Consider the following 23896-nt stretch of genomic DNA (forward strand, 5'->3'; position numbering starts at 1 on the left):
GCTACCCACGTCGCTAGCCTCCTGCTTCGCCTGGGTGAGTGGCATAAACCAACCCAATTTTTCCCCCTTAGTTTTAATGTCAGATTTATGTTTGACATCAGTTGAATAGATGGTGCACAGTATACGCATGGAAAGGAGATGTGTAAGTGAGGTGGCAGTGAATAATACCAAAATGTTAATGCACACCAAGGCCAAAAGCTACTTCAAACCACCATGCTGGATTAATTGCCAGAAGGCCAAATGTCAGAGTGTAATGACAACAGTTTCAATGTGTCATTTTTTCAACTGATGCTCTTGTTCAGTACCACAGTGATCACGATAATGAGGAGGAAAGACTGACCCAGTAGGTCATTGATTTGCATATAATATGCTGACAGCTATCATGCCTTTTTATCGTGTGGGATAAAGGGTCTCTTTTAAACTTCGGTTGAGTTGAAGCAATAGGTAAATTAACACTGGTTCAATATTATATTCCTATGTTGGACATGATTGTTTTTAGGTTGTAGCTCAGACCTGGCTCTCCTGTCCATTTTCCTATGGTAGCCAATACTTGAAAGTATCAAGAAATATCCAAAGTTCTAAACCTCAGAAGGAATGATTGATGGTTATAGTACTGCTGAGTAAGGACGTTTCATGTCATTCTGGCACAGTACTGCTATGGTGGGCAGCAGCAATCTGTCAGTTAATGGTGTGTGTCACTTCCATGTTGTTGCTGTCAAAACCCTTTGCTATATTTCTGGATGGGAATCTTAACACTTTGCTGTGATTCTTTCCCATTGTAAGCACGGAGCTGCAGATTTTACAAGCCCTGTGCTTTAAGCAGCTGATCCCCCTAGCCAGCCAATACATTGAATATCTTACTAATCTAAACAGTTAAAATGGCATACTTTTAGTTGTCTCAAAAATGCAACTATTTCTACAGCAACAACTTGTATTTATATAGCGCCTTTAACGTAGTAAAACATTCCAAGGCACTTCACAGGAGTTTTATCAAACAAAATTTGACACTGAGCCACATAAGGAGATATTAGGGCAGATTGGTCAAAGAGGTAGGTTTTAAGGAGTGCATTAAAGGAGGGGAGAAAGGCGGAGCGGTTTAGGGAGGAAATTTCAGAGCCTAGGACCTTGGCAGCTAACGGCATAACTAGAGGAGCGCAGATATCTCGGAGGGTTTTAGGGCTGGAGGAGATTACAGAGATATGGAGGGATTTGAAAACAAGCTGAGAATTTTAAAATTGAGGCGTTGCTTAACCTGGAACCAATGTAGGTCAGCGAGCTGTTTTACAAGTGATTGGTAATTTGCTCATGTCGTCATGTTAAATCAGTCATTTCAGTATTTTGCTAGAAAATGATCTGCTAATAAACCGAACAATAAATGTACATTCGGCAATTTGTCTTACTGCATAGGTATCTGTCTCTTATGCTACATAGGATCTGAATGAATAGCTCAGATATATTTGCTGTACTTGTATCGACACTCGGAAGGGATGCAAATGTTTTCCCAAATTTTAGCATCCAAAACTGCCGAACAGTTTTGAGAAAGTCCAGCAGTTCACTTTCTATTTGAGGCATTGGCAACACAGTCTACCAAAAAGCAGAGGAATAGATTTGACTTGTTTTTGTTTGCTGCCACTGTTTGAAATAGATTAATTTCTGTGAAATTGGTTGCAATCCCATCCCTCTATTTTGTGCAACAAAAATGTTTTTCATCCTGATGCCCACAGCCAATGCAATTTTCCCTTCACAAGATGAGGACATCTTCAGTTCTTCTTTTGTTGTCTGGATCAAAGATACCTGTTTTTTTTCATGATTGTACTACACTGAGTTTTCAGCATGTTCATCCTAAAGTTTTTCTCTAATTCCATCCCCCCACCCCCTCCGAAGGCTCCGACATAGGGTACGGTGCATGAACACTGGCAGCTCTTTATATGTTTCTTAATTGCCAATCATCCATTCATGAGTCCGGATAACGTTGGTAGGCTCTTTTACCACAGAGTCCTTCATGACTGAGGCCAATTACGTCTTCCGCTTTAAGTTGATAGCCAAGTTATTGCTGCAGATAATTTAATGCTCTTGCTAGAGTGTAGGCCAGATAAATGTGAGAATGAGAGGAATTTAGGTATGGTTGATTGGAAATGTTACTAGGTGGAGATAACTGGAGCACAGGTGACAGATTAAGGGCTTTTACATCCATATTTATAGATGAAGAAGCCATGTGTGCCCCTCAGATTAAAAGGAGGTTGCATAGTAAAATTAAAATCAAGTAGCTTAATGGTGATATCTGAAGACAAATTATTAAACGCTATAAAATAGCTTTCAAGATAATATGAATAGGTAAAAGATTCGGTTGAAGTTAAGATTAGCCAAAAAATCATTGGAAGAGATGAGTATGAATAGGTATGGCAGTGATAGCAATTTTTTTTAAGTTACAATAGGAGTCAGATGCTGATCAAGGACAGCATAGGGCCTTTGAGAGATCCTGCTGGACTCCCAACTCTCTCTGCTCCTCTACAGTTCCTAGTTTCTCACCATACTCCGAAAATACTCTAATTTATCTTTCTTGGGTCCAAGGTGGATGTCCTCACACTTGCCCACATTGAACTCCATTTGTCACAGTTTTGGCCACTCGCTAAATCTATCCATGTTCTTTGCAACTTTCTCCTCCTATCTGCATTACTTACTGTCCTTCCTAACTTAGTGCCATCTGCAAACTTGGATATACAACTCTCTATTCCTTGATCCAAATCATTAATAAATATAGTGAAAAGTCAAGGCTCCAGAACAGATCCCTGGGGACCACCGCTTGCCACATCGTACCCTTTATCCCCACTCTGTCTCCTACCTCCCAACTAATTTCCAACCTGTCAAAAAGGTTGACTCCAGTTCTGTGCGCTCTTATTTTGGCTAATAATCTCTTCTGTGGATGCCTTCTTGAAGTCCATACAGATAACATCCATAGACACTCCCTTATTGGTGACGAATTCAATTAAATTTGTCAAACATGACTTATCCTTAACAAAGCCATCCTAGCTTTCTCTCATCAGCTCAAATTCGTTCAAGTGTTCAGTCACCCTATCCCTAATGACAGATTATACTGTAGTAGGTTTCCTACAACTGACAGGCCTGTAGTTACCTGGTTTCTCTCTCCCACCCTTCTTAAATAATGCAGTGACATTAGCAAATTTCCAATCTAACAGCACAATTCCTCAATCAAGAGAGCTTTGAAAGATTATAGCTAACGCTTCTGCAATTTCCTCACCTACTTCTTTTAATACCGTGCAGTGGAAACCATCAGATCCTGGAAATTTATCTGTCTAAAGTCCTATTATTTTCTCCATTACTTATTTTTTTTACCTGTATTGAATTCAATAAATTCCTTCCCTTGATTTATTTTTAGTTTCCCTCCTGTTACTGGTATTTTATCCTCTTCCTCTACTGTGAAAACTGATACAAAGTAGTTGTTTAATAAATCTGCCATCCATTACCTTGTTGTCTTTACAGTATCACCTGCGTCTGTCTTTAATGGGCCTACATCTCCCTTAGCCACTTACTCTATATTTATGAAAACTTTTCATGTTAGCCTTTATATTACTTGCAAGATTTTTTCATATTCCCTTTTAAAGATCTTAATATTTTCTTTGTGTCCTTTTGTTGCTTTCTATATTTCACCCAGTCTGGATTACCACCATTCTTGGCATTTGTGTAAGACACTGCCTTTAGCTTTATACTGTGTCTTGCTCTTTATGGCTATGTATTGGTCTTGTATTGTAGTAAACACTTTAAATACCTCCCACTATTTTTCTGCAGGTTTACCTGTTAACGTGTTAGATGAAATAAATAGACTGCAGGCTGATCTGCGTACATGCGGCGGGGGGGGGGGGGGGTGCAATAGGCTCGTGTGGCAGAGTGTGGATATGTGCAGGGAGATGCATTTGTGTCACAGTATTCCAGGCACATATATACAATACAGGGTTACACGATTAAGTCTGCAGAGTAGGCAAGTGAACTGGAGGTTGTACTTTATGAAACATCAACAGTCCATGACCAGTGTTGTGAAGCTGTATCTGTCGCCACTCTTCTAGGGTCCTCACTGCCACCAATTTGCTTTCTCAATCTTCCTTTATGCCCCCCGCTTTCGCTACCCTAAGGTTGCCCTCCTACTGTCCCCGCCACATGTTGTATATTGCTTCATGAAACATACCGTATTACAGCTGCAGTGGGACTGTAGTAAACAGCAAAAACCACATTGCAGGTCCTAGATTATCTACGAACAATGTTACAGAAGATCTAATAATTATCTTAAAATTATAAAAGAACGCCTGCTCTGAAACTTGACAGATTTCTTTCTAAATTTCAATTCTTCACCTCACTTTAGTATTTATATCACAGGCAGTGATGTTAAACAATTTCCTCCAAATAATATTAATTCGCAGCAGCGTTTTGCTAATAACCAGAATCTCTGCTGGTCTCTAATTTCCATTCTTTTATTGTATTTGGGCAGCTTAACTTCTTTGTCAAATCACTTTTTTTTCATGAGATAGCTTTGTAGATACCATTACTTTCTTTATTTGTGTGAAAGGATTATAGGGAAGCCCAGTCAAGATACACTTGTAAATGCGCTCTCCTATCTCAAATAACAATTCATTTCCTGGTACTCAAATCTTGTGCAGGTTGGTGTTCTTTTTGGCAAGAACAAGTTCATAGAAACATAGAAAAATAGAAGCAGGAGTAGGCCGTTCGGCCCTTCGGGTCTGCTCCGCCATTCAGTATGATCATGGCTGATCCTCTATCTCAATACCATATTCCTGCTCTCTCACTATACCCCTTGATGCCTTTTATGTCTAGAAATCTATCTCCTTCTTAAATATATTCAGTGACTTGGCCTCCACAGCCTTCTGTGATAGAGAATTCCACAGGCTCACCATCCTCTGAGTGAAGAAATTTCTCCTCACCTCAGTCTAAAATGTCCTACCCCATATCCTGAGACTGTGACCCCTTGTTCTAGACCCCCAGCCAGGGGAAACATCCTCCCTGCAGCCAGTCTGTCTAGCCCTGTCAGAATTTCATACGTTTCAATGAGATTCCCTCTCATTCTTCTGAACTCTAGTGAATACAGGCCTAGTCAACCCAATCTCTCCTCATACGACCATCCTGCCATCCCAGGAATCAGTCTGGTGAACCTTCGCTGCACTCCCTCTATGGCAAGTATATCCTTTCTTAGGTAAGGAGACCAAAACTGCACGCAGTACTCCAGGTGTGGTCTCACTAAGGCCCTGTACAACTATAGTAAGACATCCTTGCTCCTGTACTCAAATCCTCTTGCAATGAAGGCCAACATACCATTTGCCTTCCTAACTGCTTGCTGCATGTTTGCTTTCAGTGACTGGTGCACAAGGACACCCAGGTCCCTTTGTACATCAGCATTTCCCAATCTATCACCATTTAAATAATACTCTACCTTTCTGTTTTTCCTACCGAAGTGGATAACTTCACATTTTCCCATGTTATACGGCATCTGCCATGTATTTGCCCACTCACTCAACTTGTCTAAATCGCCTTGAAGCCTCTTTGCATCCTCCTCACAACTCACAATCCCAACTAGTTTTGTGTCGTCAGCAAACTTGAAAATATTACATTTGGTTCCCTCATCCAAATCATTGATATATATTGTGAATAGCTGGGGCCCAAGCACTGATCCCTGCGGTACCCCACTAGTCACCGCCTGCCACCCTGAAAAAGACCCATTTATTCCTACTCTGTTTCCTGTCTGTTAACCAATTTTCAATCCATGCCAGTATATTACCTCTAATCCCATGTGCTTTAATTTTGCACACTAACCTCTTACGTGGGACTTTATCAAAGGCCTTCTGAAAATCCAAATACACACATCCACTGGTTCCCCCTTCTCTATTCTACCAGTTACATCCTCAAAAAACTCCAGTAGGTTTGTCAAACACGGTTTCCCTTTCATAAATCCATGTTGACTTTGCCTAATCCCGTTGATATTTTCTAAATGTCCTGTTATCACATCCTTTATAATAGACTATCATTTTCCCTACTACTGATGTTAGGCTAACCGGTCTGTTGTTCCCGGTTTTCTCTCTCCCATTTTTAAATAGTGGGGTTACATTTTCCACCCTCCAATCTGCCAGAACTGTTCCATAATCTATAGAATTTTGGAAAATGACAACCAATGCATCCACCATTTCCATGGCTACCTCTTTTAGTACTCTGGGATGCAGATTATCAGGCTCTGGGGATTTATCGGCTTTCAGTCCCATTAATTTCTCCAGCACTATTTTTTTACTAATACTAATTTCCTTTAATTCCTCTCACTCACTAGACCCTTGGTTCCCTAGCATTTCTGGGAAGTTATTTGTGTCCTCTTCCATGAAGATAGAACCAAAGTATTTGTTTAATTGCTCTGCCCATTTCCTTGTTCCCTGTTATAAATTCTCCCATTTCTGACTGTAAGGGACTTACATTTGTCTTCACTAATCTTTTTCTTTTTATATACTTGTAGAAGCTTTTACAGTCCACTTTTATGTTCCTTGCAAGTTTACTCTCATACTCTGTTTTTCCTCTCTTGATCAATCTCTTGGTCCTATTTTGCTGAACTCTAAACTGCTCCCAATCCTCAGGCTTGCTACTTTTTCTGGCAACTTTATATGACTCCTCTTTGGATCTAATACTGTCCTTAATTTCTTTTGTTAGCCATGGTTGGGCCCCTTTTCCTTTTGTGTTTTTGCACCAGAAAGGAATGTATAACTGTTGCAATTCATGCATTCATTCCTTAAATGTTAGCCATTGCCTATCCACCATCATGCCTTTTAATGAAGCTCCCCAGTCTATCATAGCCAACTCCCTCCTCATACCTTCGTAGTTTCCTTTGTTTAGATTTAGGACCCTAGTTTCGGATTGGACTACTTCACTTTCCATCTTAATGAAGAATTCTATCATGTTATGGTCACTCTTCCCTCAAGGACCCTGTACAACAAGATTATTAATTAACCCCTTCTCATTGCACAATACCCAATCTAGGATAGCCTGTAAGTCTCCCATGATTACTGTAGTATCCTTGTTACATGCATCTCTAATTTCCTGTTTGATGCCATCCCCTACATTACTACGACTGTTTGGAGGCCTATAGACAACTCCCACCAATGTTTTCTGCCCCTTGATGCTTCTTCGCTCCACCCAGACTGATTCTACATCTTGATTTTCTGAGCCAATATCCTTTCTCACTATTGCTCTGATTTCATCTTTTACTAACAACGCCACCCCACCTTCTTTTCCTTTTTGCCTGTCCTTCCTAAATATGGAATATCCTTGGATATTCAGCTCCCAGCCTTGGTCACCCTGCAGCCATGTCTCCGTAATTGCAATTACAGGAAACTTTGTGTTATCCGGAGGCTAAATGTCCGGCAAGCTCGAGCCACCGGCAAAAATCAGGAGCCGTTTGGTTAGGTTTTTTTTTCTCATGGCTTTTTTTTCAACAGTCAGGCTCTGCAAAGTCTCTAGCTTAGCAACAGCTTCAGAGAGACGCTTCCAAGGTACGGGCCGACTGTTTAGAAGCTGTTGCTAAGCAACAGTGTTTGTTGTCAGATACGGAGATGAAAAGCTCCATATGCTTCAACATTAACGCTGGTGTGTCCGGCAGTTTTGAGGGAACGGCAACAGCTCGGTCCCGTCGGTGCCGGATAGCACAAAGTTTCCTGTATATTGTATCCGTTTACATCTATTTGCGCTGTTAATTCGTCTACCTTATTACGAATGCTTCGTGCATTCAGATACAGTGCCTTTAGATTTGTCTTTCTCCAAGCTCCATTATACACTGCTATCGTCACATTTTGGTTTGCAAACTAGTCCTGCAAAATGGCGTGAGAAAAAGGTTAATTTTCTTCTCACTGATTTCTCTTTGTCAATTGAGCATCGGTTGTAAAAAAAAAAAAAAAAAATCTGCCAGCAGACACTGGATTAGCTGTACTGGAACTGCAGCATTAGCTGAATTTATGCAGCACTTTTCCACTACATTAAGAAGCATATTGCTTTGATGTCTGGGTTCATTTTCTTCCATGTGTAGGATCCCATATGTCCTCAAAGACCTAATGAGTATCTATTCCATTCAATGCAGAAGGGATGTAATCTTGCCAAAAGTCAATCAGGTTTTCCCTTCACATAAGCATTGAGGGGCCTATAAATTGCTTTAAGCAGACTGGTTGTTTGAGGATCTGCGATAGTCATAAACAAGAGTGGTATTGAAAGTCAGTTGTTTGTGAAAATTCTAACTTCTTTCTGTGTGTCTGTTAAATAATCTCTCTATTGTTTCAATGGGGTAAATCTCAGCTGGCATGTCCTTAAAACAAACTCTATTTCTATCAATCTACCTTCAACAATACTGTGAAAGGTATGCAATGGGCTCCAGCATAAAGGCATGGATGAATCTGGGAGATGTCAACAGTGTAGTAAGAAACTGAAGAACAGGTAGACAATTTGATCAGTAGTTGGCTGTAGAGTATACCACACGTGCTATGTATTACTTCTTTCAAACAAAGAATATTTTAGTCGTGGAAAATGCCTGGAAGACATGAAGAAATGAGTTGGGGACAAAGCAAGAAACCATGGTGTCCAAGGTACAATCAGGACTCCTTCTTTTCAGAACAAAGTTGGCACCACAGCAGAGTGAATGCTTTGTTTTGGTAAAAGCCACACAAACACAAGGCAGCTTCTCATCTTGCAATTAACATTGCAACAACAGTGAAGTTGATTTAAAAGATAAGAGTTTGGTGCTCGTGAGACTCAAACACGAACAAACTCCCAAATGATGGAGTGCTGGTATAGAAACTCAGTCCCAGCTGCAGTATAGATGAATATAGTGATGGTAGGAATGCACACTAAAACGACACATCTTGTATGGATCATATAATTCCTTTAATCGAGAGAAATTTTTCACTGCAAAGAAATGATTTGACGTGAATAGCAGCTGCTTAATTGCCTAATTAATTCTGGGTTATTAAATATTTTTTTAATTTACCATGAAATGTGCGCCTGGCTCCCCTTCAGTTAGTTAGGAGTAATTAGGAGTCTGAGATGAGTAAATTTATGGAGTAGTTTGCATTTTTATTGCAACAGTTTTAATACATTGTTTTCAGCACTTGGAGCAATTAGTTTACATCTGCCACACTGCCAACAATAGTATATTACCAAAAATTTACTGTTTTCCAAACAGCAATTTGTAGCTGCAATTGCAGCTAGTCTTCATAATTGCTCACTGTTCATGCTGCAATATTTTAGAATGATTAGGCAATTGGAGATTGTAACATATCTTTGCAGTAATATTATGATGCTTTGGGAAGCTGGGTACTAGGCTATTTCCCTCTGCCCTATAACTGGAGATTGAGTTGCATCTCTTTTCATTATTACATAGAAACATAGAAGATAGGAGCAGGAGTAGGCCATTCGGCCCCTCGAGCCTGTTCCGCCATTTAATGAGATCATGGCTGATCATCCAAATTCAGTACCCTGTCCCTGCTTTCTCCCCATATCCCTTCATCCCTTTAGCCTTAAGAAGTATATCTAACTCCTTCTTGAATATATTTAATGAATTGGCCTCAACTGCCTTGTGTGGTAGAGAATTCCACAGGTTCACCACTCTCTGGGTGAAGAAATTCCTCCTCATCTCAGCCCTGAATGGCTTACCCCTTATCCTTAGACTGTGACCCCTGGTTCTGGACTCCCCTGCCATCGGGAATATCCTTCCTGCATCTCGTCTGTCTAGTCCTGTTAGAATTTTATAAGTTTCAATGAGATCCCCTCTCATTCTTCTAAACTCTAGCGAATATAAGCCTAATTGACCCAATCTCTCCTCATACGTCATTCCTGCCATCCCAGGTATCAGTCTGGTGAATCTTCGCTGCACTCTCTCCATGGCAAGAACATCCTTCCTCAGATAAGGTGACCAAAACTGCACACAATACTCAAGGTGTGGTCTCACCAAGGCCCTGTACAACTGCAGCAAGACATCCTTGCCCCTGTACTCGAATCCTCTCGCTATGAAGGCCAACATACCATTTGCCTTCTTAACCACCTGCTGCACCTGCATGCTTACCTTCAGCGACTGGTGCACAAGGACACCCAGGTCTCGTTGCACATCCCCGTTTCCCAATCTATTGCCGTTCAGATAATAATCTGTCTTCCTGTTTTTGCCACCGAAGTAGATAACCTCGCATTTATCCACATTTGCCATGCATCTGCCCAATCACCCAACCTGTCCAAATCATACTGGAGCTTCTCTGCATCCTCCTCACAGCACACACGCCCACCCAGCTTTGTGTCGTCTGCAAACTTGGAGATATTACATCTAGTTCCCTCATCTAGTTCATTTATATATATTGTGAATAGCTGGGGTCCCAGCACCGATCCCTGCGGTACCCCACTAGTCACTGCCTGCCACTCTGAAAAAGAGCCGTTTATTCCAACTCTTTGCTTCCTGTCTACCAACCAGTTCTCTATCCAAGACAGTACCTTACCCCCAATCCCGTGTGCTTTAACTTTGCACGCTGAATGAATGGTCTCAATCTTGGTGACAAAGAAGTCCATGAGCTCCTTGTACTTTTTGTTTGAGGTGAGGGTGGAGGAGGTAGGGGAGAGTGGTTTAAGGAGATGATTGGTAGTGGAGAAAAGACGCCGAGGCACATCTTTGCATTCCAGAGTGATCTTGGAGAAAAATAACACATCAGAGAAAAAAAATGTTTTCATTTAGATTTTGTAAGTTCTCAGAAGGTAAAAGCAAAGATATTTAATGTATGCATGGTTAAAATTCAAACCCACTGTTAATGGAAAAGATGAAGTAGAAATTTGGAGTACTGTAAAATCTGCATGCATGCTTTTTTATTTTAATGCTAATCGGGGCGAGATGCTTGTGCTAGGGAATGGAGCTCTTCCCATTTCAGGCGCTCTGTGCCGGCATCAAGCACTCCCAGGTCAGTTATGGCGCAGTCAGATGCATATTAAAGCTCTCTTTATTCTGCCCCCAGCAATGTTCCTTAGTCCCAACCTCAACAGCACATCTCCTACTGCACAATTTTCCATTTCCCACACCAGCCATTCTGTGGTCTCTCTGAATGAGATGACCAATTAGTGCTAAATTAGGTTCAGTTTGTGCTGTTGGTCCACACCTATTAGGAATTCGATTAAGATTGGCCAAATTGATTTCACATTGGAGCCTTACAGTCAACAGACGGAGGAGGTTTTTTCTCATAAATCTGGGCTGGATTTGAACTCTGGTCCCAGAGGTGAAAGGTCAATTGCGTCTGCTTACATGTTTTATATCTTAAATATAGAACTGTGATTTATAAATCAGTGTGGCTTCTAGAATTTTTTGATCTGAAAAAGCAAGCAGAAGATTAGGATGTGACTGCCAGATCACATTGTATGATAATTGCAGAACATGTTTAGCCATCTTAAGAGGATTTCGCATTTGTTGCACCAAGCTCCGGAATGCTGTGTCAGTTTTAATCACAGCCTGAGTGTGGTAATTCTAGTCAGTAGAATGCAATAGCAAGTAAATTAAAAGGTAGGTTGGACAAGAAAAAGTGTGGTTGGGAGCAATGTACTGTGTAGATTTGACCTGAATGTCTGCCCTCATTCCTCTGACTAGGTACTGGCAGATGCTGTGGCTCGATTAGTGGTGGATAAATTCAGTGAACTGACTGACAACTTCACCTCCCCTCATGCACGGAGGAAAGTTCTTGCTGGTGTTGTCATGACAACCGGTACGTTGCATTTTGTTTCATTTCTTCACTTGTATATTGGGCTTCTTTTGGAATAAAATAGATTGTATAAATATCATTCAATCATTTCACACTTTTTTTTAAAAAAAAGCAAATTAAAGTTTGTGATAAAGTGATGACAATGTGGAACTTGCTACCGCAGGGAGTGGTTGAGGCAAATAGCATAGATGCATTTAATGGGAAGCTAGATAATAACATGAGGGAGAAAGAATTATAAAATCCTAGAAGTTTATGGCACAGAAGGAGGCCATTCGACCCATTGTATCTGTGCTGGCCAAAAAAGAGCTATCCACCCTAATCCCACTTTCTAGCTCTTGGTCTGTGGCCTTGCGGGCCACGGCACTTCAAGTGCACTTCTTAAATGCGATGAGGGTTTCTACCTCTACCACCCTTTCAGGCGGTGAGTTCCAGACCCCCACCACCCTCTGGGTGAAAACATTTCTCCTCAACTTCCCTCTAATCCTTCTACCAATTACTTTAAATGCCCCCAGGTTATTGACCTTTCTACTAAGAGAAATAGGTCCTTCCTATCCACTCTGTCTAGGCCCCTCAAAATTTTATACGCCTCAATTAAATCTCCCCTCAGCATCCTCTATTCCAAAGAAAACAACCCCAGCCTATCCAATCTTTCCTCCTAGATAAAATTCTCCAGCCCTGGCAACATCCTCCATAAATCTCCTCTCTAGTGCAATCACATCTTTCCTGTAATGTGGTGACCAGAACTGTACACAGTACTCTAGCTGTGGAATAGAAGGATATGTTGATAGTGAAATGAAGTACAGGAAACTTTGTGCTATCCGGCAATCTGGAGTCACCGGCAAAAATCAGCAGCCGTTTTTTATTCTTTTTGTTTGTTTTTTTTGCTTTGTTTGAACAGTCAAGCTGTGCAAGGTCTGTAGCTATAGCAACAGCTTCAGCTACAGAGCTTGGAGACCACACCCGAGTGTTTAGAAGCTGTTGCTAAGCAACAGTGTTTGTTGTCAAATACGGAGATAAGAATCTCCGTATCTCTCAACATTAACTCTGGAGAGTACGGCAGTTTTGAGGCAACGGCAGCAGCTCGGTCCCGTGGTGCCGGATAGCACAAAGTTTCCTGTAGATGGGAGGAGGCTCCTGTGGAGCATAAACACCGGCATAGACCAGTTGGGCCGAATGGCCTGTTTGTGTGCTGTAAAATTCTATGTATTGATCCTGTTGAATTTAAATTTTATTCTAATTCATTGCGAATCAAATTTTATTGTTGGCGGTTTCCTATCCCTGCCCTCTATCCGTAAAGATACATAAAGTAACCTCAACATAAATGTGTGTCTTGATTATAAAAATACATTTGTATATGGAATCCCTAATTTCTGACCATGTATAATTTTATGGAAGTTTTATGTACAGTGCGGAGGATACTCCATGGAGAACTATGGAATAAAACATTTATCCTGTGAGTGAGGAAGACTGGATAACTCTTGCGCAACTGTCACCAGTGAGTTTTAGCAAGGTTTTCCTCACAAGTGGAATAAATTTTCTATTCTAAGCATCCATCGATCACTCTGTTTATTCAACGTGCCTTTTATGTAGTAACATAAAGTACTTAAGTAAATTAATGAACATGAAAAATGTTAATATTTTATCACATATATAACAGACTTATCTCTATACCCACATTTCCTGCATTAGTAGTAAATGATGAAAATGGTGGCAATGTATTACTGGGTTTGCGTCATGTGTGAAACACGCATAATTAATTTCTGTTGTTGTGAATGAAGGAGGCTCTTTGAAAGAGCTATCCAATTCGGCCCATTCCCCCGCTCTTTCCCCACAGCCCTGCAAAATGTTCCCCCTTCAAGTATTTATCCAATTCCCTTTTGAAAGATATTATTGAATCTGCTTCCACCACCCTTTCTGGCAGTGCGTTCCAGATCATCATAACTCGCTGCGTAAAAAAACCTTTTCACATGTCCTCTCTGGTTACCGTTCCATCTGCCACTGGAAACAGTTTCTCCTTATTTACTCCATCAAAACCCTTCATGATTTTGAACACCTCTATCAATTCTCCCCATAATTTTCTCTGCTCTAAGGAAAACAACCCCAGTTTCTCTCGTCTCCACATAATTGAAGTCCCTTATCCCTGGTACCATTCTAGTAAATCTCCTCTGCATCCACTATAAGACCTTGACATTCTTCCTAAAGTATGGTGCCCAGAATATGCCACAATACTCCAGCTGGGCCCTAACCAGTGTTTTATAAAGGTTTACTATAACTTCCTTGCTTTTGTACTTTATGTCTCTATTTATAAAGCCAAGGATCCCATATGCCTTTTTAACAGCCTTATCATGAGTGAAATAAACACTGCAATACCCTGCTGTCAGTGGTGTGTTTATATTACTGTCATTTTACTTACTACTGTGATTTTTTTTTAAAGTTTTCCTTTGTGTAATCATATTAAACTTCATTCTCCCTGTGAATATTGATGAATCTTTGTTTTTGTGATGTCAGCCATGGAGCATGCTTTATCAGTTTTATAATGTTAATTATTGCACAGCTCAACAGTTGGAATGTAGCACTTGGCAGGTGCTGAGCGTTTTATTATCGTGCGTACTTTACCTCTTGTACAGGACCAGATGTTTAATAAATTATTTAATGTTGCATTGATTTACTGAGTTACATTTACTGTTGTAAATATTTATAATTATTTGAATACATTCACTGATTTAATTCTATTTTTAGCATTATAGCTGGTTATTATTGGGAGAAAGGTAATTTCTATTATAAACCATGAAAGCTACATCAACTGAACCCCAAAATTAAATTATTAGCTATTTTTTAATGTGTACCATGATCTTAAAATGAAAAATGTACTAATGACCAGATAGCTAAATCTGGTAAAAGTTGGAGAGGTTGCTGTGATACTACTATAGAGTAATATTGCCACATGATTCACAGGAGGGTGCAATAAGGGAATTATTTTGCTATTGGGAAGAAAAATTAAAGGAATTGTGGGCTGGTAATATTTAAATGAATTGTTCTTATGCGTGTTATGGGGAGATGGGAGTATACTTGTAACCCATTATTACTGTAATTTGTGAGTTAAGAGCTGATGATTCAAGGTAGTCTGGATAATCTGAATGGGAGTTGTGGGTAGTGGCCAATACTTTCCATTCTTAATGTAATGGAGCAGAACCATATGATGTCAGATGGGAAGGCGTCCTTCCTAACATTCTTCTTGGGCTACTTAATTATGGGACAATTCAGTAGATTGTATTTAACCTTCATTTACAATATTTGTGTAATTTGAAGTTTCCCCAATCTCTGAAAACCCATAAGAGAGCAGATCTGCAGAATGTTTCTCTTTGAGCTGACAATGCCACATTACAGGCCCCAGCTAAGCTGCTCACTGCATGTGTTAGCATTCACAGAAACACTGATGAAACATCATTAGGACAGACAGGTAGCTGAGAGTAACATTTTGGCCTCGAAATAGATCATCAACCTGACACATACAATTGATAAATAATAGCATTGAATTTCAGTTTTTAATGAATTCTCCATACACGTTTCAGGAGACTGTTGTAGTGTGGTTGTCTTTATTTTTTTTTAATAACTTCTAAGAAGTTAAATATCCTTATAAACATTAACTGTATTGTTATTGGACGAATTCTCCTTGGTTATATGCAGGTTTCTGTTCTTTCTAGTTCGTGTTAGGTTGATTGGCTATGATAAATTGACCCTTAGTGTTAGGGGGATTAAATACGTGGGGTGACGGGGATAGGGCGGGATATGTGTTGGTGTGGGGGTTACGGGGATCGGGTGGGATATGTGTCGGTGCAGGCTCGATGGACCGAAATGGCCTCTATCTGCACTGTGGGGTTTCTGTGATTCTGTGATTATCTATAACCAGATCCTGCTATTGGCGTGCAATAGTTATCTCTGCTTACTGCATATCTCAAAGTTTAGATGAATAATGGGTTTTTTTTAATTTAAAAAACGTAGGCACTTCAAAATATTAATTCATATAAAGATTAGTGTGAACTAAATAGTGAGGGTCTTCCACCCTGACAAGGACAAAGCAAAATCCAAAAGGGGTGACCTAATAGAGGTCTTTAAAATTATGAAAAGTTTTGATAGTGTAGACTCAGAGTGTTTCTACTTATGGGGAAGAGCAAAACTAGAGACCATCAATATAAGATAGTCACCAAGAAATCAAATAGGGAATTCAGGAGCAACTTCTTTACACAGAGAGTGGTGAGAATGTGGAATTTGCTACCACAGGAAGTGGTTGAAATGAATAGTATAGTGGCAGCATGGATACGGAATTGGCTAATCGACAGGAAACAGTAGTGGTGAATGGTTATTTTTTGGACTGGAGGAAGGTATACCGTGGTGTTCCCCAGGGGTCGGTTCTAGGACCACTGCTTTTCTTGATATATTAATGACTTGGACGTGGGTGTACAGGGCACAATTTCAAAATTTGCAGATGACAGATGAAGTATAGTGAACAGTGAGGAGGATAGTGATAGACTTTAGGAAGACGTAGACAGGCTGGTGAAATGGGGCGGACACATGGCAAATGAAATTTAACGCAGAAAAGTGTGAAGTGATACATTTTGGTACAAAGAATGAGGAGAGGACATATAAACTAAATGGTACAATCCTGAAGTGGGTGCATGAACAGAGACCATGGGGGTATGTGTGCACAAATTGTTGAAGGTGGCAGGGCAGATTGAGAAAGCAGTTAAAAAGGCTTACGGGATCCTGGGCTTCATGAGTAGAGGTATACAGTACAAAATTGTGGAAATTATGATGAACCTGTATAAAACATTGGTTCCGCCTCAACTGGAGTATTGTGTCCCATTCTGGGCACCACACTTTAGGAAGAATGTGAAGACCTTAGAGAGAGTGCAGAAAAGATTTGCGCGAATGATTCCAGAAATGAGGGACTTCAGTTACATAGATAGACTGGAGAAGCTGGGGTTGTTCTCCTTGGAGCAGAAAAGATTGAGAGGAGATTTGATAGAGGTGTTCGAAATCATGAGGGGTCTGGACAGAGTAGATAGAGGGAAACTGTTCCCATTGGCAGAAGGGTCGAGAACCAGAGGACACAGATTTAAGGTGATTGGCAAAAGAACCAAAGGCGACATGAGGGGAAAAAAAATTTACGCAGCGAGTGGTTAAGATCTGGAATGCACTGCCTGAAAGGGTGGTGGAGGCAGACTCAATCACGGCTTTCAAAAGGGAGTTGAATAAGTATCTGAAGGAAAGAAATTTGCAGGGCTACGGGGAAAGGCCAGGTGAGTGGGACTTGCTGAAGTGCTCTTGCAGAGAGCCGGCACGGGCCGAATGGCCTCCTTCCGTGCTGTAACCATTCTATGATTCTATAGATGCATTTAAGGGGAAGCTAGATAAGCATATGAGGGAGAAGGTAATAGAGGGTTATGCTTATCGAGTTAGATGAGAAAAGGCAGGAGGAGGCTCAAGTGGAGTATAAGCGCCGGCATGGACTGGTTGGGCCGAATGGCCTGTTTCTGTGCTGTATATCCAATGCAATCCTATGTAAAATCTACTCTTCAGTGGATTTGTACTGGCAGGGAACCTTCTGAGACAAGCCTGCTGTGGCAAACAAGAGTAGCAGGATTGGCCAAATGAAGGTAAAAATGGTATGGAGCAGACTTTCTGGCCTTAACAGAAATGCTGGAAAATAATTGTCACAATAACTTTCTACTTGGCTTACATCAAAATAAAAAGGGTAAAAATGTCAAAATAAGCCATACTACTGTCTGCTCAAGGCTTGATGTAATTGGCCTTTACTGCGCCAGACTGAAGGAAGTCGGAGAGGAGAGAGCAGAAGCTCTGATCACAGTTTTTGAATCACTCGTACAGATGCAAATTGTGCTGGGGACTTGAGGGTAGCTGATGTTACTACCTCTGTTCAAGAAAGGAAATTGGTCCAACATGAGTTGTAGATAATTTGTGATAAAATTAGTAAGAGTTTAGAAATGTATGGCTTAATTGAGGACAGCCAGCACAGATTTGTTGATGGCAAGTCGTGTTTGTCAAATTTAATAGATTTGTTTCGGAGGCATGACTGGACAGATAAAGGGAGCACAGTAGATATAGTGCATATGGATTTTCAGAAGGGGTTCAGTGAGGTTTCTCAATGGAGACTTTTTTTTTAACGTAGCAATTATTAGGATACAGTATTAGGAAAATTCAGGCTCATGGTAGAATAGGCAATGTAGCAACATGGATGGAATGTTGGTTGACAAACAGGAAACAAAGGGTTGGGTTCATGGTTATTGCCAGGGTTGGGTTCATGGTTATTGTAGAAGGGGTCGGAGTGATATGCCCCAGAGTTCAGTGTTTTTAAATTTTGAAAGTTTAATACGGTGAATAAGACTATTTTTTCTGATTCAGGAATCAGTGATGCGGGTTCATCAGTATAAATTTGTCAATTAGAGAGTGAGAAGCATGAGGAGTTAGTTTATGCAGAGTTGGAGCATCTAATGATTTGCCTCAGGAAAGAGACCACTGCATCTTGCAAGGGAAAATGGGATAAATATTTGAAGCAGACATGAATTGGAGAGGAAACAGGGCAGTGGGATTCGTTTTCTGTTGCTCTAGAGAAGAGCCAGCACCGACACAATGGGCCAACTGGTCTTCTGTGCTGTAAATGTGTTTGATCCTAATGATATACTTCGCTGGCTTTCTGTTTCTCACCTTTCCTCTTCCCCCTTCCCTTGCTCCCCCCACTTCTGAAAACAGGATCTGATGTCAAAGATGCCCAGGTTATATGCGTCGCCACAGGAACTAAATGCATCAATGGCGAGTATATGAGTGACCGAGGCTTGGCTCTGAATGATTGTCATGCTGAAATTGTTGCACGCAGATCCCTCATCCGGTTTCTCTATTCCCAAATGGAGTACCATTTAAGGTGGGTAGAATTAAAGAATCACTGTGCTCTCCCAGATTTGATAGCAGTGCTAATATGTTGCAGTGTATGTTCTTACATGGATTTCATCTGGTATTATGATTTCTCCGGTCACTCTCACTGCAACTATCCTATTTGACAGATGACTTCTATTCTCCACTACCAACTGTCTTCTTAAACCCCTCTACCCTGCCCCCTCCATCCTCACCTCTAACAACAAGTGTGAGGAGCTCATCTGTTCCGCTTCCTATGCTGCTTCCCCCCTCCCCGCCCCCCCCCCCCCTTTCTCCCTGCCCAACAAGACGACACTCCTCCATCCTAGCCCTGAGCCCCCATCTCTCTGCAATTTATCGCCCATCTCTATCCAGGGTGTCTCCAAGCTAATCTCATCCGTGCGATCCACTGTCTGCTCCCTCAACTCAATTCGCACTAAACTGCTGACAACCCAAGTTCTGTTTCTGGCTCCCATGCTAGCTGACATTGTAAATGGTTCCCTCTTTGGCACTGTCCCCCACCTTTTTAAAACTGCTGTCAGCAGCCCTTCCAAAACAAATCACCCTTATAACCCCTCTGTCCATGTAAACAGTCACTCCATCTCCAACCCTCTTTTCCTTGCCAAAGTCTTTGAACATGTTGTCACTTTCCAGAGCTGTGCATATAATTCCCGCAATTCATTGTTTGAACTCATTTAATCTTGTTTTCACCTCTCCGAAGCACCAAAAGAACCGTAACCAAAGTAATAAGTTACATTCTTTGTGACTGAAACCATGGTGCATTAACTCCTCTACAGCCTATGACATGGTCAATCAAACCATCCTTTTTCAACATCTCTCCTCCATTGTCTATGGCTGGACCCCCCAATACTCCACCATCTCGAGACTTCGGCTCATCCAAAATTCTGCACATATCCTATCCTCGCTCACCCATCACCTCTGTCTTCGCTTACCTATATTAACTCCCAGTTCCCCAAAGCCTCAAATTGAAAATCCTTATCCTCGTGTTTAAAATCCTTCATGGCCTCATCCCTCCTTATCGCTGTAACTTTCTTCAGCGCTACAACCTCCCCAAACACACACTTCCTCTGACTACGACCTCTGGTGGATTCACTCCATACCTTGGAATTCCTTCCTTAAGCCCCTCTGCCTTGCCATCTCCTTGTCCTCTCTTAATACCCTCCTTAAATCCCAGCTCTGACCAAGCTTTTTGTTACCCTTAATATCTCCCTTTTTGGTACAGCATCCATTTTTCGTTCACTTGTGCCTCTGTGAAGCACATTGGGTTTATTTTACATTAAAGCTGCTATATAAATGCATGTAGTAATAGGTAGTAAGAAAGAAAAATAAAACATGCATCAATATAGTGCTCAAGCATATCCTCAGGATGTCCCAAAGCACTTTGGCACCAATAAATTGCTTTTTGAATTGTAGCCACTGTTAGGTGGGCCAATTTGCACTGAAGATCCCAATAATAGTAAATAAGATAAATTACCAGCTAAACTTTTTTTAAGCTGGTGTTTGAGGAGAATGTTTGCTGAAATACCAGGAGAACTCCCAATTGTCCGGTTTCTTGCTCGCTGCTTCCCTGTGTAGAACGTGTCTCCTGGTTCCGTATCGCTGATGCAGTATCCAAGTCCCAGTTTCGAGGTTCGTTCCTACGGTCGAAGAGCAAGGCAAGGCTCTTGTCGCTCGTGGTGGTTTAGAGCAAGCGAGAGAGAGAGAGAAAGGCCAAAGCTGCCTTCTCTGTAAAGCTGCCTTCTCTGTATACCCTCGGGACCCCAGCATCTGCAACATTTGACCCCTTGTGACCCCACCTCATTGTTCTTTGATGTAATGTTTTCCTGACTGACCTGTTTGGACACCATTCACACCTTTGATTGCTGTGATTATCTCTCTGCCGAGGTGTGATAAAGGGCAGTTAGAAAGATTACCTGTAATCATCTTGCAGTTTTCTCTGACTATATATGCTGTGCCTGTATGCTTCTCTTCACTTCACCTGACGAAGGAGCAGCGCTCTGAAAGCTTGTGATTTCAAATAAAGCTGTCGGACTATAACCTGGTGTTGTGTGACTTCCTACACTAGTTACTTCCAGCAGTGGTATCTCCAGATGTGATTGACAGGGAAATTACCCAATCATCTCCATTCTGGCTGGGACTCGTGGTGTTAGTATATGCGGCCATGAAAATGTAATGGAGATTCTTACCATTATGAAGCAAGACCACCAAGATGTCATGTTCACAGAGGAAGTGAAATAATTAATATAGATCACCAAGCTGACAATGGCTTCTACTTACAGTCTTTAGCATTTAGAATTGTTTCAGGCCTCTGAAGGGCCATTAACTGTGATGTCTTGACATGGGTCCCTTGTGTTGGTCACGCAAAACCATTGAAGTGAGATGGTAAGGAAGATGGCGTATTTTCACTTAATTTCAAGTTTTCTTGATAACCAAGGTTCTATTTTACTCAATATTTCTGTCCGTCTTGATGTAATGCTCTTTGGGAATGTAGCAATCCTATTTTCCCAAATCTTGTAGATGTTCTTGGAATGTGTGGTAAGGATTGTATTGGAAAAGCATTATGTTTGGGTATAGTAAACCCTAGAGTGGCATGTTTCTTGTACATCTTTTCAGGCAACTAAAGGAATGACATCTTGGATCCTCCTATTTTGACTGAGTAGAATTCTGTTTAACTCTTGTTTATTTTGTCATCAAGCCCAAGTCACTGACCAGGCCACCGTGGGTGTTTTGTATAGGCACAGTATTAATTTTTTAAGTATACGTTTTATAGATTTTCTCTTCAGTCAAGCACACAAGTTGTACCTGGAGTAATCTAGCATGGACTGGAGTTTTCAGTGTTGTATAAACAATACTTTTTTCTCTTTTGAAGCAACAAGACAGAAGACCACCACAAATCCATTTTTGTTAGGTGTGAAGGAGGTGGCTTCAAAATTAAGGAGAATGTGCAGTTCCACCTTTACATCAGTACGTCACCATGTGGGGATGCCCGCATCTTCTCCCCACACGAGGCAGCAGTAGAGGGTAAGGATTTGCTGCTGGTTGCTCCAACAAAAATGTTACAGGGGAAAAAGCCACCCAAACATTCGTCTCTTGCTGACTCATGTAATTGAGGCATGGTCCCCTTAACAAATCTTAGATTTATTTTAGTCTTGACTACTTGCTCGATTTACTGGGTGTTGCAGTCAATGACTTTTACACTTCAGAGGCTGGCGGGAGCGGTGGGTATTATTAAGAATATAAACAGAAAATGCTGGAAATACTCAGCAGGTCAGGCAGCATCTGTGGAGAGAGAAACCGAGTTTATGTTTTAGGTCAGTGACATTTTGTCAGAACTAGTATTAGGAATATATGGGATCTATTGATAGTCTTTTGAGCAACAATCAGTATAATTATTTTGAGAGGCCACCTTTCCAGGGTGGTGAATTTAGTAATTCTGGCGTGGGCAGCACTGGTTTGGGGAAATCTGGATTTTAGGCTTTATTAAAATAGGACCAGTCAAACCAAATTTTAAAAAGTCTTAACTTTCCACAATAACCAGCCAATACTGCTAATCTATAAAACAGGAAAGTCATGGTCATATGAATGGTTGAATAGCCGATTTGCCCAGTTTATGGCTCGTGCAATAAAGCACCCTGCATAGAATTAATTTAACCCTTACATATCCTGTGGGATAGTGGGTACTTCCAGTGGTAAATGTTGCAAATGTAGAGATTCAAAGAGCTTGTAGGTCATTTGTGTTCCCCATCACCCTGCACTTCTACAACTAAGTGTTTGAATGGGGAGAGGGGGAGAAGAACCTGAACAGCTAGCTGACTTGGAAATGCTGAGAAAGGCAACCTAATGAGCAACAGTTTGCTCCCTCAAACTAAATGTTAGATGCTATTGACATGTTTCCTCATGGATGACATAAGCAGTTTGTTTGCAAATTGAGTTTTGTCTTATCTTCATCAAAACACTGGCCAATACTATACTGGATAATCCAAGACTTGAAAAGTTGATATTCAAGATGGTAGAGAAACTGGGCTTCATTTTGCCAAGTATGGGCCAATTTTGAGGACTGATTTGAAGGTTGCTGGGGATATAGCTGGAACGTGAGATTAATTGGGAGGAACTTCAGAATCTAACTTATTGTGAAGCTGGCAAAGGACAAGTTAATGAGCTAAGTTCATATAAACCTGAGTGCCTTGGAGGAAAAAAGTTCAAGTTGCAAACTGACACATAATAACTAGGCAGGAGGTTGCAAATCCTTAATGAATAGAGTTTTTTTTAATTCGTTCATGGGACTTGGGCGTCGCTGGCAAGGCCAGCATTTATTGCCCATCCCTTGTTGCCCTTGCGAAGCTCTTTGAATATGAGTTTACATATCTGTTAAATGGGCACAAATTTGTCTGATTGCCCTGGCGTGGTACAGATGTTCAAACTCAACTGGACTCTCATGCTGCAAACTAAACCGCTATATTTCCATGTATGTAAATAGGGATAAATCGAGGTTTTCTGAGTCATTCTCCCATGGCATTATGTTGTCTTCAGGGGAAGATGGTTGGAGAGCAGGGGATAATTAGAGTAGGGTGCATTGGCATAATTCAGTCCCCATTTTGAAGTCAAACATTCTGCCCTCATTTTTATGTAACATTTGCATTTTATGTTATTATTTGTAGTTAAGTGGCAAAACATAGGGCAGCTTGGAAAGCAGAGAAGTAGAGTTGGTTGGAGCATCGGAGTTTCTCTGCAATCCAGGGTGAGGAGTTGGGAGATAGTGCTGTTGTACCTCAGTTTCCTATCACTGGCAGGAGGGTGTAATTACAGTATAACCAGCTTACATCGGCAGTTTCCACCTTAAATGTGAAAATAGAATTTTTAAATGGAACAAGTTCATACAGCAAGTGCATGCAGATGTAAGATTTTTAATATATTGTAGATGCATTACGACAAGTTATGTAAAAATCAAAGTGAAGTCCATGTTCCAGAGACAGGAAATGGCAGAGACATTAAACAAATATTTTGTACCTCTTTTCACAGTAGAAGACACACAGAACATACAGGGCACTTGGAAAATCACTATGATTAGGCAGAGTCAACACGGTTTTATCAAAGGGAAATCGTGCTTGACAGATCTATTTGAGTTTTTTGAGATGTAACTGGCAGGGTAGATAAGGGGGAACCAGGTGATGTTG

The 23896-nt window shown here is 41.0% G+C and overlaps 1 protein-coding gene across 5 annotated transcripts in view; it reads left to right on the plus strand.

The window, feature by feature from the left end:
• Positions 1–23896, plus strand: part of LOC147120040 (double-stranded RNA-specific editase 1-like) — a 365909-nt gene that overhangs the window by 276402 nt on the left and 65611 nt on the right. For all 5 annotated transcript variants that reach the window (XM_085985544.1, XM_085985545.1, XM_085985548.1 and 2 more), the window contains 3 exons: positions 11660–11774; positions 18543–18711; positions 21592–21743. In XM_085985544.1, coding sequence (XP_085841670.1) covers positions 11660–11774; positions 18543–18711; positions 21592–21743 — 436 coding nt within the window. The remainder of the gene's footprint in view (positions 1–11659; positions 11775–18542; positions 18712–21591; positions 21744–23896) is intronic.

This window comes from Somniosus microcephalus, chromosome 4 (assembly GCF_052327205.1).
Source record: "Somniosus microcephalus isolate GS21.2 chromosome 4, FLI_Smic_1.0, whole genome shotgun sequence".
Lineage (NCBI taxonomy): Eukaryota > Metazoa > Chordata > Chondrichthyes > Squaliformes > Somniosidae > Somniosus > Somniosus microcephalus.